Here is a 15,843-nt window from a genome sequence, read left to right on the forward strand (position 1 = left end):
ATGAAACTAAAAACACTGAATATCAAAGAAAGATATCCTGATAAGTTTTGGGTGCCTGTTAAGAGCATTATAGACCATGATGGAGGTCCTAGAATTAAAGTAGTATCAGAATTTGCATTATACTGTCTCTCTCTTCCACATGCTAATGCAGACTGCGATAGGTGTTTTTCACACAACCTTTAATAACTAAAAATAGAAATAGTCTCAATGTTGATACCGTGAAAAACATTATGCTTGTTAAAAGAAGTGTGAACACTTCAAATAGTAACTGCACTTCCTTTGTCCCATCTAATTAAATGTTGCAAAAAATGACAGCGGCCAATTTGTATCCCATTCTGGGAAAGATACTTTGATGTTGGCGCAACAGTTTCCTTCGGTGCATCAGATGATGACCAAGAATAATTAGAAGTGTAATAAATACTGAGTATCATTTATTTAATTTATTTTTCGTTTTCTTTACAGAGAAATAACTTTTTCGTTAGATTTTATGTTTTAGTTACAGAATATCAATCTTTTCGTTACCATATAGACTTATTTCTAGTTTCATGTAACTTACAGAAAATGAACGTTTTTGTTTTACATTCATTTTATTCAATAAATACATGAATAAATATGAAATATATCACGAATTTTGCTTAACCTTTCCCTATTAGTCATTCAAATACAATATTATTGGTGAGAAACAACGATATTGCGCAGTAATAACTGTACGATATTTTTTTTACAAAAACGATAGTTTAGACAACTTTGGTACGATATTGTAGGCTGAGACATCTGAAAGTCCGAAACGCAAGCATGGACTTGTAACTAACCATGTGTCTGGGTGCGAAATACCATTTTCGTTTGTTAAATTACAAATTGGTGATGGGAGCAATAACATACTTGTTAGTATGAGCCCAGCAGCAAAAAGAGTTTCTTTCTGATCTTGCATCTAATGAAAGGTAAGAATAACCTAGTTCTAAGGTACCGTATAACCTACGCTACCCAAGAGGGTCTTGTTGGAGGGGGCGGAACCCCCCTCTTGCCAAGTTAGGACACGACGTCAGAGCTAAGGTTAGGTAATGTTAGGGCTAGTTTGGTTACATTGCCTGTAAAATGCCTAAAGAAGTCATGACCCCAAGCGCTGCATTCGCTCCACCTAGCCAAGTCTGAATTCCCTTTGATACAATGACTTAATGTAGGTCCATATGAGCCCTCTCTCTCTCTCTCTCTCTCTCTCTCTCTCTCTCTCTCTCTCTCTCTCTCTCTCTCTCTCTCTGTTAGTGGGATACTGGGATTTTTAGGGTAGGGGAGACAGAAATTAGGGTAGAACTATGGGGTTGCTCCGCATCTGGTATTAGCCTACCTTGGAAATTGACTTTTCTTATATTTTGGTTGCTTATTAAAAATATACTGCTATATTTTGTCGGTCGACTGTAATTAATCTGTAAGTAAGGGTAGTTTACAGTTTCGGTTGCCAGGCCGCATAACACCTTCTGCCCGCGCTACAATAACTCCGCTAAGGTAAATAGTTCCGCGACCCAGCGACCCCACACTTCCTTGGGGGGGACTAGGGAGGGCAAAGCCCCCCCGGCCAGGTTAGGTTAGGTTGGTTACATCTGGTTAGGTCAGGACCTGGCACTACAGGAAAAGTTTCCCTTATTTGTATTCGTCCGCCAGTTTCTTAGTCGGAACCTACACCACAGCCTTGGCCACCTAAACTGTAGGCGCTCCGTAAGTAACATCAGAGCTGATATGTTTTTGTATGCTGGCCATCCTGGAATGCTATCTCGCATGCGCAGTTTTATATAGGGGAGCTTTTGGCTGCAACCCCGGCTAAGTAACACGCCTGCTAGGTTAGGTTAGGGCACGTTAGGTTTATATGTGTGTTTGTATTATATAGGCTAAGCTATGCAAACCCATGAATCAGATAACCCTGTGTGCAAGGCCACCTACCCCTGGCATTTGTGTCCTGGGGTTGGCTGCAAGAGATGCTGGGGCTTCCGCTTTTATGTTGGTGATGATTCACAATGCCATCTGTTCCTCTTGCAGGGGGTGTGTATGTTTTAGAGACTCTACTTCTACTGAGTGTTGTTCCTGGTTGCCTGAGCAGTGGGTGAAGTTTAAAGGGAGGAAACGATATCGGAGGAAGGCTGCCAAGACGTCGTCTGAGGGTTACAGGCCCTTGACTATACCTTTAGTGGCTAACCCTCCTTCCTCATTTCTCTCTCCGGGCAAGATTCCCCCTCTGGCTGTCTCTCCTTCGGGAGAGAACTCTCCATCTTCCTCGCTTGCTTCGTCAAGCATGGAAGCGGGGGGGGGGCAGCGGACAATCAGGAGGACCTCCACTTGGGGGCCTCTCCTCGCTCCGGGGGGGGGAAATTTTCCCCTTGGAGAGAGAAGAGTCTCTCCCCACAAACCCGACTGTTCCTTCTTCTAGCTTGGTGATTGAATCTCTCCACGGTCATCAAGCGAGTGATCTGCAGGCAGCTTGGCACTCCCTTGGTCTCTCAGGCTCTCCATCCCTGCAGGGCCTCGTGTCCCATCTGGCAAACGTCCCAATGGTGACTCACGCTGCCGCCACCGCCACGACATCGACGGTGACCATGGCGGCGTTCGCCAAGATGCCAGTTACCCTCACCACCCACATTGGAGCACAAGTGACAACTGTTCTGGCATCCCAGCATGCCGTGCCCCCGCCTCCAGGTTTTGCCATGGCTCCACCATCCCAGGCCATACCATCTATGATGGTGACCTCCACCATGCCCCGTATGATGGTTCCGGCTGTTGCTGCTCCCATGGTCTCTGACGTCCGGGCTGCTGTTTCTGTTCCACCTGCCCTGGCTGACCCGACAGTTGCTGTCATTGCTTCCGTCACGGATGTTCCTGTTGCCCAGGCCACTCCTGCTGCTCCTGTTGCCCTGGCTGCCCCAGCTGCTCCCTCTTGGATGGGGGATTTGACCACCATCCTGAAGAGGATATACAAACCGTCGGTCCTTTACATTAGGAATTACATTCAGCATAGGCTGGAAACGGCCGTTAAACTCTTAAGCAAGGTGGTTAGGTAGTAACCACCGCTAGGTAGGCGGGAATACCCACCTAGCCATATGTAAACATTCCAGTTTGCTTTTGTTCGTCATGTGTTGCAGATGTGGTTATGGATCTCCTTGCCTGACTGTCGTTAAGCTCTTATTATCCTGGTGGGATCTTAATGTATTTTTGTGTATATATTATGTGTTTGATATTTAATGCAAACTCACGATTTGTGATAACCTTGCATAGCCGTCATTCCCCTGTGCTGTATCTTGGGTTTGATGGCCAAGGGCTTATTTAAAGGAGCGTAACCGAGTAGTAATGCTTCTCTTCAGTAGCCCTTTATTTAGATACTGAAGGCATTCCCCTGTACAATCAGAAATATTAGATTGGGACGCAATATCTTCGCTCCCATACATTGATCGGGACGTAAGAGTTCGCTTCCCTTCTTGGGCTTCCACCCTCCGTGTACAAGGGCATGACTACTTCCTTCCTACTTGTGTTGAGTGTTGTTTTTGCTGCCTGCACTTAGAGAGTTGCGGGGTGGGTGGGAGGTTGCGGGCGTCGTCTGTAAGTCACGCTTCCATGGCGCCCTTGGTGGCCTCCTCTCCGTCCTTTTCTCTCACCATAGGTTCTTCCTATCTCTCCTTTGGTAGAGATCTCTCTCCTTCACCCTCTTCGCTCGCTCGTCAAGCGAAGACTGCGAGGGGGGGGTCGGGCGACCTCTTCTTGGGTACCTCCTCTTGCTGTGTAGGGCAGTTCCCCTCGTAGCAAGAGGAGTTTCCCTCTCGAATCATCTTTGCTTTTTCTTTCAGGTTGACAGTGAGCATCACAGACACAGCAGTAGTTTACTGGATATCTCGGGATATCTCACATGAAGGAGTCCCGTTGTTCATTAATGTTGCTTTGGGATTGACCACAATACCTAGCTGGATGACATAGTTTCACATTAGGATCGTTCTGACTCTCTTCCCGCCGATGTGGATCGATCGCTGTCATTGCTGGCCTTCATGTATGCTGTGGCAATGCCTCTGGCATATCTGTGGTCCATCTGCTCCTGCTGTTCCCTGTGCTACGCTCCTGTTAACTGGACAACAGTCTCTGGGCTGCTCTTCCTGGTCTCCTGCCGCAGCCATCCTGATCGTTCCTGTCGCTGCTGGTGACCTTCATGTGACGTTCCTGACCGTTGCAGTAGCTCCTGCCTTCCAAACCACTTCCGTAGCTCCAGCATCGGCTGTCCTGATCATGCCTACTGCTTCTCCTGGTGGTTGTGCCTGGAGCCGCTTCTATTGTGTTCCTGCCTAGCTGCCCTGGAGGTTACGATGTCCACCATCCTGTAGATGTCGGCGTGAAGGTGAAGAAAGTCGCCTTGTGGAAGTGACGCTCCTGGCCGTTGCAGTAGCTCCTGCCTTCCGTACTGCTGCCGTAGCTCCTGCATCAGCTGTCCTGATCATGCCTGCTGCTTCTCCTGGCGGTCTTGCCCGGGGCCACTTCCATTGTGTTCCTGCCAGCTGCCCCGGAGGTTACGATGTACGCCATCCTGTAGAAGATGTAGGCGTGAAGGTGAAGGAAGTCACCCTGTGGAAAGTGACGTTCCTGGCCATTGCAGTAGCTCCTGCCTTCCGAACCGCTGCCATACCTCCTGCATCAGCTGTCCTGATAATGCCTGCTGCTTCTCCTGGTGGTCGTGTCCTGGGCTGCTTCCATTGTGTTCCTGCCTGACTGCCATGGAGGTTACCATGTTTCGTGTCCACCATCCTGTAGAAGATGTCGGAGTGGAGGTGAAGGAAGTCGCCCTGTGGAAGTAGCTGCCATCTTCTTCATCTTATCTTCAATTTCGTCTTCTGCTGCGTCTTCCCTTCCTCTCCCGAGGTCCAAGGGGGTCCCGGGAATCGGACAGACCTCCGTCATTAGGAAGGGTGCTTCTTCCTCTTGATGCCCTTCGACATCTAGGGACTGCCTCCTTCTGAGGAGGCAGTGGGTCTCTCGTTGGCTCTTCCCGACCTTTGGGTTAGGAAACCGATTCACATACCCCTGGGTTTTGTGTTTTGGGAGTCGTGGGCGCACAGACCTCGGTTTGCAGTCCCGTTCCCAGTCCTAGAGGTTCCGCCTCTAAGACGGGGGCTGCTTTGGGCGCTTGTTTGTGAGCCGTTCCGAGTGCTCGAAATTCTATGGAATATCGAGTATCCCGATCTGGTCTGGAGGGTATTTCCTCAGCCCAGTTCGGGAGCAGTGTGGGAGAAAGGGCCGAGGCACCCAGGTCTCTCAGCTCTTCCCACCAGCACCACAAACACTCTGAGGGCTTGCCAGTGCTCGGTCAAGTTCCCAGCCTGGTGTCTCAATCCTGGTGGTTCAAACACCAGAAGATGAGCAGGGAAGAGATTCCCTTCGAGAGTCCTGCGGGACTTCTGAGGGACTAACTCTCTTCTGGGAGACAAGTTTCTCTCGTTGGCTCTTCCCGCCCTGGGGCAGGAACCGATTCGCATTCTCCTGTGGGGCCTGGCATTGCCAGTCTTGGAAGTCTTGTGTCTAAGACTGGTTCTGTGCCCAGCTCTTTCGATCTCTTAGGAAACTTATAGCAGCCGCTCCCCATTTTTGGGAGTCTCGTGGGTAGCTCGAATTCTATGAATCACGAGCATTCTCCTGACGAGAGGCACAGGACGAGAGAAAGTGCCAAGACACCCAGGTGTCTGGGTGCTGAGACGCCAGGTGTCTCAATACTGCCTGCCAGCTGCTTCGGTTGCTCGGCTGGGTTTCATACTTGTGTCTTGAACCTTAGGGTTCAGGCATGCAGGATAGCAGACACAGAATTCCCCTTTGAACCTTCTTCTTGAGAGGCCTCGGCACTCGAAGGAGCTTAGAATTTGGGAAACTAGCAATAGTTCATGGCAGACGAGTTCCGCCCTGTCCAGTTCCGATTGTGTTTGCGCGATCAGCTTGGCCCCAGGTTGTGCTTATGAGACTAGCTCGGCTTGGCTCGGCTCACTCGGCTTGCTCGCCCCGCCCAGCCCTTGGTCGCGCTTGTGAGACTGGCTCTGCTTGGCTCGGCTTGCCCCGCCTGCCTCCCAGTCCACTGCAAACCTCCTGGTTGGGATCGCGCTCTTGTGATCGGCTTGGTGCAGTTCGGCTCGGCCCCACTCAGTTTTTTCCGAATCAGGTTCTCGGCTCTGTTCGAGTAAACTTTTTTGCTCTTCCCAGGAAGGTGCTTTGCCATGGCACAAGCACTCTTCTTCCTTTATGTAGCAGTAATCTCCCTTGGGTGAGTATCACTCACGGTCCGCCTCTCCTGCTGGTCTTACTGGCAGGACAGGTAGGGGGTGCTCTTTCTCCTTGCCTGTTCTCTTTTCCTGACGGTTGTTCCGAGAGGTGCGAGACAGACAGAGAGAGCTCTTCTGAGTTCGGCTTCCTGGCGTGCTTTGGGTGTCGGTCCCCCGATTGTCTCGTAGTACAACCAGGTAGCCGAGGAGGGTTTCATGGGATCTGTCAAGGCTCCCTCCAGTCCAAGGGCTGAGGTACAGGAGTTTCATGCTTCGGAAGCAGTGAGGGTCTTCCTCTTCAAGTTGCGATCGCCCTCATTTTTCAGATAACATTGCGCCAATTCGTGAGCACGATGATCCCCGGGACAGGACCGCGACTCCCCCAGTGAATAATCTTCATCACTTGCAACCCTTGCAGTTCCCGAGGGGCCGAGAGTGTCGGAGGCCGCCGCAGTCCTTGCTTCTAAGAGTGTTCTTGACCAGATGAACTCTTTTCTTCGGAGAAAGAGTTCATTCAGGTCGAGACACCAAGCTTCTCCCTTGCCTTGACAGAATACGAATTCTTCTTGCCTCGTAGGGTCTGGCCGACTGCAGCTCTGTGGGCAATTCTGGTGCTAAGAAGAAGGACTTTGCCCCAATTCTGATCTCTGGTTTCGTAAGTCCCGAGTTGGCTTGACCCATAGGAACAAACCTTTGCTTGGTTCTGCCTTTCTCTTGCAGAGATTTGCCAGATACCTCGGTAATCAGGGTTCGTACCAGGGCACTGCCTTGTCCTTTGGACAATGGCCAAGACCCTGGGGCCTTAGTCATCTTGACTCGACCTCGAGTTCAACCCAGCCTCCCCCTCAACTCCTAAGAAGTCCCAGGCTTTGATAGAAGATTGCAGAACACAGTAGAGGCTATGTTCTGCAATCTTCTATCAAAGCCTGGGACTTCTTAGGAGTTGAGGGGGAGGCTGGCTTGAACTCGAGGTCGAGTCAAGATGACTAAGGCCCCAAGGTCTTGGCCATTGTCCAAAGAACAAGGCAGTGCCCTGGTACGAACCCTGATTACCGAGAATAGAACTCGAATCAACACGTGCTGGACCTGGCACTGATGCGGTAAGACTACACATCGAGCACCCGTTCTATTTTTCTCCTAGAATCATAGAAGCAATTCCGCCCCTTCCTCTAGCAAGGGGAGGAAGGAGAGACTGGCAATAAGGGAACCCTATCTCAGCTTTTCCTTACTGCCTCCAGCTCTAGATCCTTCCAGTCTATTTCGTAGGAGTTATGTTTCCCCACTCATGTGAAAAGGTCCAGTATCTGACATTTGATCTTGCAGTTCCTACACTCTGATCATATGTCAGAGGCACGGTACTCCTCCTCGCTCTTTCAACCAGGAGCAGCCGCCCAGGTGTGCAGAACTCCCAGTCAGTTCAGGAGACTCACTCAGATTCCTCCCTCCAACCAGTGAGTCTTCCTAATGTAAAGGACCGAGGGTTTTTATAGTGTGTCGGAACAAATCACAATTTTTGAAGATAAATTGTATTTTTCCTAACTATACAAACCTAAGGTCCTTTACATTACATATGCCCACCTCATGCCACCCCTCAATCTGAACCTGGACTGAAAGGCAAACTGGAATGTTTACATCCGGGCAGGCGGGTATTTCCGCCTACCTGGCGATAGTTACTGCCTAACCACGTTGCTCAAGAGTTTACCGGCCATTTCCAGCCTTTGCTGAAAGTAATTCCTAATGGAAAGGACCTCAGGTTTGTATAGTTAGGAAAATTACAATTTACCTTCAAAAATTGTGATATTTTTTAACTTGGAATATTTTCCCCCATTTCATCAGTACAGCTTTGTTCAGATTTTGGTTTAGCAAGAGTAAGTAAAATGAAAATGTGGTGTTATGCTGTTAAATATCTTGTAAATTGTTTTAAAAATATTAATGGTTGTCCATTGTACCTCTTGAGCTTTTTTCCTCTTTGGCTATTGGTTTTCCTAATTTATACTGTCTCCCATTATGAGGATAGATATCCCCTTTCTTCAATATTTCCTTTTCCTCCATTGTCTGCTTTTTGATTAGCATGATAAGGTACAGTATTAGATTCTAATTAAGCAGTCCTCCACAGACTTTAACTGTACATATATCTAAGTAGTCTCTTTCATGTGCAGCAGAAAAATGCGTAGAATTGTAAAATTTGTTTCCATTTTAAATTTATGGCATGGAAGTAACTCTAATATATTTCCACTGGATATAAGTAATTAAATCTCATTTTTGTCTTTGTTTTGTAGGTTGACTGCTCAAGAGTAATTCAAGAAAATGGGAGGCTCTGGTCAAGAACATGTTGTTATTGAAAACCTTGGTTTTCGAATCTACACTGATGAAGAAATTAAGAAGATATCTGTGATGCGAATATCCAATCCAGAAACTTTTAATCGTTTAGGACACATTTCAGCAAATGGACTGTATGATCTTCGTTTAGGGCCCATTGGATCCAGTGATGATTTATGTGGTACATGTCGTTTGAATTCTTTCAGTTGTGCAGGTCATTGTGGTCACATTGAGTTACCTCTTCCTGTTTATAATCCTGTCTTTTACGAGGCATTGAAGAGTATTGTTGCCCATATCTGTTTGTCATGTTATAAATTTGTTGCTAAGAAGGAAAGGATCCTGCAACTCACATACCAGATTAAACTTTTGGATATGGGTTTCTTAGCAGAAGCTGTAGAATTAGAAGACTATGTTTCACAGGTCCTTTCATGTGCTAAAACCATTGAAGCCGAGGAAGAGGTTCATAGGAAAAATAAGAAGGATGGAGGTAGGCGCTTACCATCATCCATCTTTCATATCCTAACTGTAAAACTTGATTCTTATTTGGCTGAGGTAATCCAGAAAGGTACTTCCTATGGACAGGTGACATCAAATGTAAATGATGTTCGAGAAACAATAAGGAAAAAGTTTTGGGATAGTAACAGTGTACCAAAAAATTGCCCATTCTGTGGCCGCTTATTTGAAAAGCTGATTTTGCAGAGTTGTCGGTTTGTAAAAAAATACAGTGTATATCAGAAAATCAATTATGAGAATGGTAATGATAGTGAAGTTCCTCAGTCAGTCTTGACTCCGAAGCAAGTACAGTTTGCTCTAAGGAAGTGTTGGAAAACTGATAAAATTATTTTGAGTGCTTTATATCCCCTGTTATCTGTCACAGGTATAGAATATCCCACAGATACTTTTTTTCTTAACACTTTGCTAGTAGTTCCTCCCAAGTTTCATCCTTATACCAAAATAATGGATGGTTATATTTCAGAACATAAGAGTATTGCAGTTTTGAAGAACATAATAAAACTGTCAATGTATATTGGGCCACTTGTGTCATTCTTGAATGGCTCTCTAAAGGAAATCCCAGAGGATTTAGTACTCTTGTATAAAGAAATATCAGGGGCTACATTCGAAGAAAAGTGTCAGAATATGTGGTATCAAATACAGTGTAATGTCAATGTTTTGTATGATGCAAAATTAAACCTAACCAATACTAAACAAGTCACTCAAAAAGGTATTAAACAAATCTTAGAGAGAAAGACTGGATTAATGAGACATAATCTCATGGGTAAACGAGTAAATTTCTCTGCTCGTTCAGTGGCTGCCCCAGATCCTCATATTGCTATTGATGAAGTTGGAGTGCCCATGGACTTTGCAATTAAACTTTCATATCCTGTACCTGTCAATGACTGGAATGCTGAAGAAATGAGAGTACTTGTTATGAATGGACCAGAAAAATATCCAGGTGCACTAATGATAGAGGATGAAGAAGGGAAAAAAGTACATCTTACAAGAATGGATAAATTTCAGAGAAGTGCTCTTGCCAAAAAACTTTTAACTCCACCTGAATCATGTACCAGGAGAGTTAATGTTCAAAAGATTGTGTATCGACAATTAAAGAATGGAGATTATGTTTTAATGAACAGACAGCCAACACTTCATCGGCCTAGCATACAAGCTCATCGTGCCCGTGTGATGCCAAAAGATCGGGTATTACGTATGCCTTATGCCAACTGTAAGGCTTATAATGCTGATTTTGATGGAGATGAGTTAAATATGCACTTTCCTCAAAATGAGCTTGCCCGCAGTGAGGCAAAACACATAGTAACAACACACAATCAATATCTAACGCCAAAAGATGGATCTCCTCTTGCTGGTCTTATACAAGATTGTGTGGTTTCCAGTGTAAAGATTTCAATGCGTGGAAAATTTTTTAATAGAGAAGATTATTACCAACTAGTGTATGCTGCACTACCTAATCAAACTGGTAAAATTGTGGTGTTGCCTCCGTGTATACTGAAACCACAACAGTTGTGGTCAGGGAAACAAGTTATATCCACTCTTCTGCATAATGTTATTCCATCTGGTAAGGCCAAACCCTCATTTACTTTTAAAACTTCTGTTAAGGTTGATATTTGGCAGACTAAAGTGGCTAGAAGATGGAGAGGTGGTGGAATACCTGAGAAGAAACGAGATGCATTAACTGAATCAGAATTTATAATGAGAGAGGGTGAGTTGATGTCTGGTGTTGTAGATAAGTGTGCCATTGGATCTACTAGTCATGGTTTGATTCATATTTGTTATGAGCTTTATGGTGGCTCTGTTGCCTACAAGTTAATGACAGCCATAAATCGTCTGTGTGTTTATTACCTTCAGTGGGTTGGCCATACTATTACTGCCAAAGATTTTGTTACGCCATTTTATGCTTCTCATACACGTAGAGAATCTTTGAAGCAGTTGATTAGTGATGCACCATGTGATGTTTTTAAGAAGTTAGATGTTCTTGAGACTGAATTTCAGGACTATTTTGAATCAGCACATATGGCTAATAATGAAAAGAACATCGCAGCTATTGATGCTGCATATACATCTGCATTAGGCCCAAGTACATCCCGAATAACTGCTAAAAATGAAAAGCACCTCCTGCGACCCAATTTAGATAATCAGATGAAAATGATGGTTGATACAGGTGCTAAGGGCTCAAAGGTTAATATGAATCAGATGGCTTCCCTTTTTGGCTCTGTTGCAATTGATGGCAAAAGAATGCCACTAAGTATTGCAGGCAAATCACTTCCATCATTCAAATCTTATGACATTGATCCACGCTCTGGTGGGTACATTCCTGATCGTTTCATGACGGGAATCAATCCCAAATCTTACTTTTTTTTGTGTATTGTTGGACGTGATAGTTTACAACATACAGCTGTGAAAACAGCAAATAGTGGTTATGTACAACGTTGCCTAATTAAACACTTGGAGGGGATTCATGTTGACTATGACATGACTGTTCGTAATAGTGATGGTTTGGTACTACAGTTTAATTATGGAGAAGATGGTTTAGATGTTACGAAAGTTCCATTCTTGTCTGATGTTGCTACTGTGGATGTACTAGTTAACAATTACAGTCGCCTTTTGGACAGCCATACCTTATCAACTGCATTATCTTTGAGTAACCAAGAACAGGTTAAGTTTTTAGAAAAACAGAAAAAGAAGATAGACAAACATAATATAGGAACAAGACGTCAAAGTGGATTTCTTAGGTTTTGTAAGAAAATGCAAGATTCTGTTCAGTTGGAGGGCTATTCGCGTGATAGTGGTCGTACAAACACTAGCTTAAAGTTGCAGGAACTTTGGCACAGATTGCCTCTGGAAGAAAAGAATAAGTACAATAAAAAAGTAAAGAAGATTCCAGACCCAGTTAATTCTAGGTTTGCAGGTGCTTCAAATTTAGGTGTTGTTTCAGAAGCTCTTGATACTTTGATTGAAAAATACTATAATGGGTATTATATGAAAAGGCCAGTTGCTGAACAAAAACTGTCCCAGGAGGAAGTTAAGCAAACAATTCATATGAAAGCTCTAATGTCCACAGTTGATCCTGGAGAGGCAGTTGGTGCATTGTGCGCTCAAGCACTTGGTGAACCACTAACACAGATGACTCTTAATACTTTCCATTTTGCTGGAAAAGATGAGCTTAATGTCACTCTGGGTGTTCCTCGGATGATAGAGATTTTAAGAACTGGTTCCAAAAATATGTCTACTCCTATAATGGAAATTCCTTTCTATCCACATGTAACCAAGCAGCAAGCAGAAAGGCTCCGATTAATGTTATCAGAGGTCGCCTTGTCTAAGGTATTACACAAGATGAATGTTGTGTCAAGGCTTCAATTTGACACCAGTGGGATGTTACGCAGATTAGTTAAGGTCAAGTTAAGCTTCCTTCCACAGAAGCATTATAAACATCTATATGCTGTGACTCCTGCTGATATATTAGCACATGTTGAAAGGTGTTTCATATCCAAAATAACAAGGGAAATTGGTAAATGTCTTAAACGTGAGAAAATATATTGCTCAGTGAGAGAGCGTAAAAAGGAAGTGATAAGGGCTAACAAAGAAAATGAAGAAGAACTGGCTGAGGAGGTAGATGAAAATGTGGATGAAAAAGATGATATTGATGTTAGTAATAGTGATGATGAAGGTGGTGATGATGAAGACGCTTCTTTGAAAGGTGAAGGTCAAGATTACTCAGAGGGGGAGGAGGAGGATGAGGAGGAGGAGGTGGTGGGTGAAGAGATGCCTGAAGCAGACAATAATGAAGGAGGGAGGGAAGATGGTTCCAGTGAAAGTTGTAGCACTTTCAGAAAGAAAACAAAATCTTCAGTGAGTGAGGAAGAAGCTACCAAAAGAATAGAAGGTTTAAGAGACTGTGTAACATGGATTAATGACTATGACCTAGATAGAGAAAAACAGTTATGGTGTGAGGTAGAGTTCATGTTGCCTGTAGCGGATGGTACTTATGATATGGTGTCTATTGTGCGAGAACTTTCAGAGCAGTCGTTGGTTAGAAATGTTTCTGGAATTCGCCGAGTATTTGTTGTTGAAAAGGATAATGAACTAGTGTTAAGAACAGAAGGTGTTAATGTGTTGCGAATGTTTGCATTTGAACATTTACTTAATGTCAATAAACTATACACAAATAACATTCATCAAGTGGCACAAATGTATGGCATTGAAGCTGCTCAGCGGTCCATAATTCGTGAAATAAGAGCTGTGCAGTCTGCTTATGATATAAAAGTTGACTTCCGGCATCTCAGTCTTTTAGCTGATTATTTTACTTGTGAAGGGACATACAAAGCTTGTTCAAGGAAAGCTATAACATCGTGCTCCTCTCCTATCCAAAAGATGTCATTTGAAACGTGCACACAGTTCCTCAAAACTGCACTTACACAAACTGAAATAGAAAGCATGGAGTCTCCGTCCTCAAACATTGTTGTTGGACAACCTCCTAAACTAGGAACTAATGCTATGCATTTGCGTTACTTGTTCAATAAATCATATTCTTAAGATATACTGTACTTGATCAGTAGAAATATAGACCAAATCAGTGCTGATCTTTTAAATGGCATTGTAGTATAACTAAAACATGATTAAGAGGTTGATCGTGTTTAGAAGATGCATTTGGATGGTTACTTTGGAGGTTTGTCAGTTTTAATATGTAATATATTTTCAGACTGTGTTTCAAAATGAAAGTATATTGCATGTGTTGCTATTTACAGTTGTAATCATCATTTGAATAATGAAAATACAGTGGCCTGGTTTATATATATGTATGCCATATCATAATGGTATTTTAAAAAGGTTACACTAATGTGGTATATAAGTGTCTTCTAAATAATAATTTGTTATGAATGATTATACAGTAGTATGCTCTATTTTCTATTTACATGGCTGTATTTATATAGTATATAAAGTTTAAGAACATACAAAGAGGTTTTTTATTATTTGGGATGAATCTTACCTATTGCTAATGTTAGTACACACCTTTGCACTGTCAGGTGCAATCAGCATTCAAAATGAACAAATTAGTGTGGCTGACCCAGATGGACTGTCTCTGTAATCACCTGTTTGCCACCAAGTGGTGGTGGAATGTTTACGTTCATGTCAGAATTCTTCATGCTGTGTCCTTGTTCATGCAGTGTGAATGGGCTAAAATAATTTTGCTATATCTGGCTGCTTTTCTCCTGTATGGCGTGCTTGTTTTCTGATTTGCTGTATGTCAGCTACAAGAGATAGAAATGTTAGGTTCTGTACAAATGGGTGTTGTGTAAACCAAATGCATTCAGTTAGGCATGATGGTCACACTGTTGTTACCGGCAGTGGTAATGAGTGTGATTTTATTTTGTTCCCTTACTAGTATAAGAATGTAAGGAGTGGTTGATGAGACAGTAATTTTGTGAGGTATTGGAAGATGTGAGAGGCCAATAGATAATGTAGACAATATGTTAGCTCTGGCCAAAAGACAACTTGATCTTTTTCCTTCAGTGTTGCCCCTCCTCCCTCATCTTCATTGCTTGATGGGTTTGACTCATGTCTTATTCCCTCTGCTCCTCCCTCATTTTCATTGCAAGATGGGTTTGACTACTCTCTTATTCCCTCTGCTCTGCCTTATACTTCCTGTAGGGTTCAGGAGAAAAGGGTAGGTAAAATTGAGGAAAATGTTGTTTCTTTCATTAGTCAGGCATTTAACGGAGTATTTTTTCCTACGCAAATATAAACCTGGAGTTCTTTACATAGGATTTTGCTTGCAAACACGAGATGGAACAACTGTTTAACTTTCAAACAAGGTCATTAACTACCAACGGGTAGGGGAAGCCCTGCTTCCCTGACAGTATGTACTCCACTACGCTTCCGGCTGCTGCCATATGAAGACATCTGTGTGCTCTCTGCCCGGCATGCTGTTTGCTTTCAATTTTATGCTTTTCTTGCTCTTTTTGTTTGAAATATATTATTGTTATTTATTAAGTAGTTTTGCAGGATGCAAGCCCCCTCAACCACTTAGCCTTCTGTGTTGGAGAAGAAACCTTGGGTATCTAGGTGCTATCCAGGGAAGGACAGCCATGTAATACGTTCCTCTTGGTAGAAATTGACCCACATATACTGTGTGCTTCATGCCGCAAGCACGAATCTGACAAAGGTAATCCATGTTCAGAGTGCCAGGTCTGACCACCTGAACAGTGGGTAAAGTTTGCCAGGAAGAAGAAGAAAGATCAGTTGTTCCTGCACAATATACAAACTCTTGGTCTTTATACCTTTCCCATGTGAGATTGTGCCTTTTTTGTGTTTTCCTTGTTTTTGTGTGTTTGCTGTGGAAAACAGTACCAATGAGAAAATGCCCTGGTACCATGGAGAAGGCTTGCAGCCATTACTGCTTGGCCCTTGATATTGACCCTCATACCCTTTGCATATTGTGCAGGGGGTATGAGTGTAATCCTGATTCTGTGTGTGAGGAGTGCTGTGACTGGACTCCAGAGTAATGGAAGAAGTATTCGCTGAGGAGGAAGTATCAGAAGTAGTCCCCCAAGTTGTCATCTGAGGGTAACACCCCTCCAATGACTTCCTTGGTGGCTAACCCTTCAGATACTTTCCCCCAACCAGTTAGATTTCCCTGCTTTGCTACTTCTCCTTCGGGAGAAGTTTTCCCTTTGTCGTCTTCGATCACTTCGTCAGGCGGAGATCTTCGTTGGGGGACTGGAAGCCAGGACAACCTCCC

At 44.0% G+C, this 15,843-nt stretch overlaps 1 protein-coding gene across 1 annotated transcript; it reads left to right on the forward strand.

Moving 5' to 3' along the window:
• Positions 1-754: 754 nt before the first annotated feature.
• RpI1 (RNA polymerase I subunit RpI1) lies at positions 755-14,060 on the forward strand. Its single transcript, XM_067087811.1, has 2 exons — positions 755-941; positions 8,549-14,060. The coding sequence occupies exon 2, from the start codon at positions 8,577-8,579 to the stop codon at positions 13,635-13,637; it is 5,061 nt and encodes a 1,686-aa protein (XP_066943912.1). The 5' UTR covers positions 755-941; positions 8,549-8,576; the 3' UTR covers positions 13,638-14,060.
• Positions 14,061-15,843: the final 1,783 nt, after the last annotated feature.

Source organism: Macrobrachium rosenbergii, chromosome 44, assembly GCF_040412425.1.
Source record: "Macrobrachium rosenbergii isolate ZJJX-2024 chromosome 44, ASM4041242v1, whole genome shotgun sequence".
NCBI lineage: Eukaryota > Metazoa > Arthropoda > Malacostraca > Decapoda > Palaemonidae > Macrobrachium > Macrobrachium rosenbergii.

Excerpts from the sequence above, each read along its gene's own strand:
- RpI1 (XM_067087811.1), top strand. The coding sequence starts at position 8,577 with ATGGGAGGCTCTGGTCAAGAACATGTTGTTATTGAAAACCTTGGTTTT.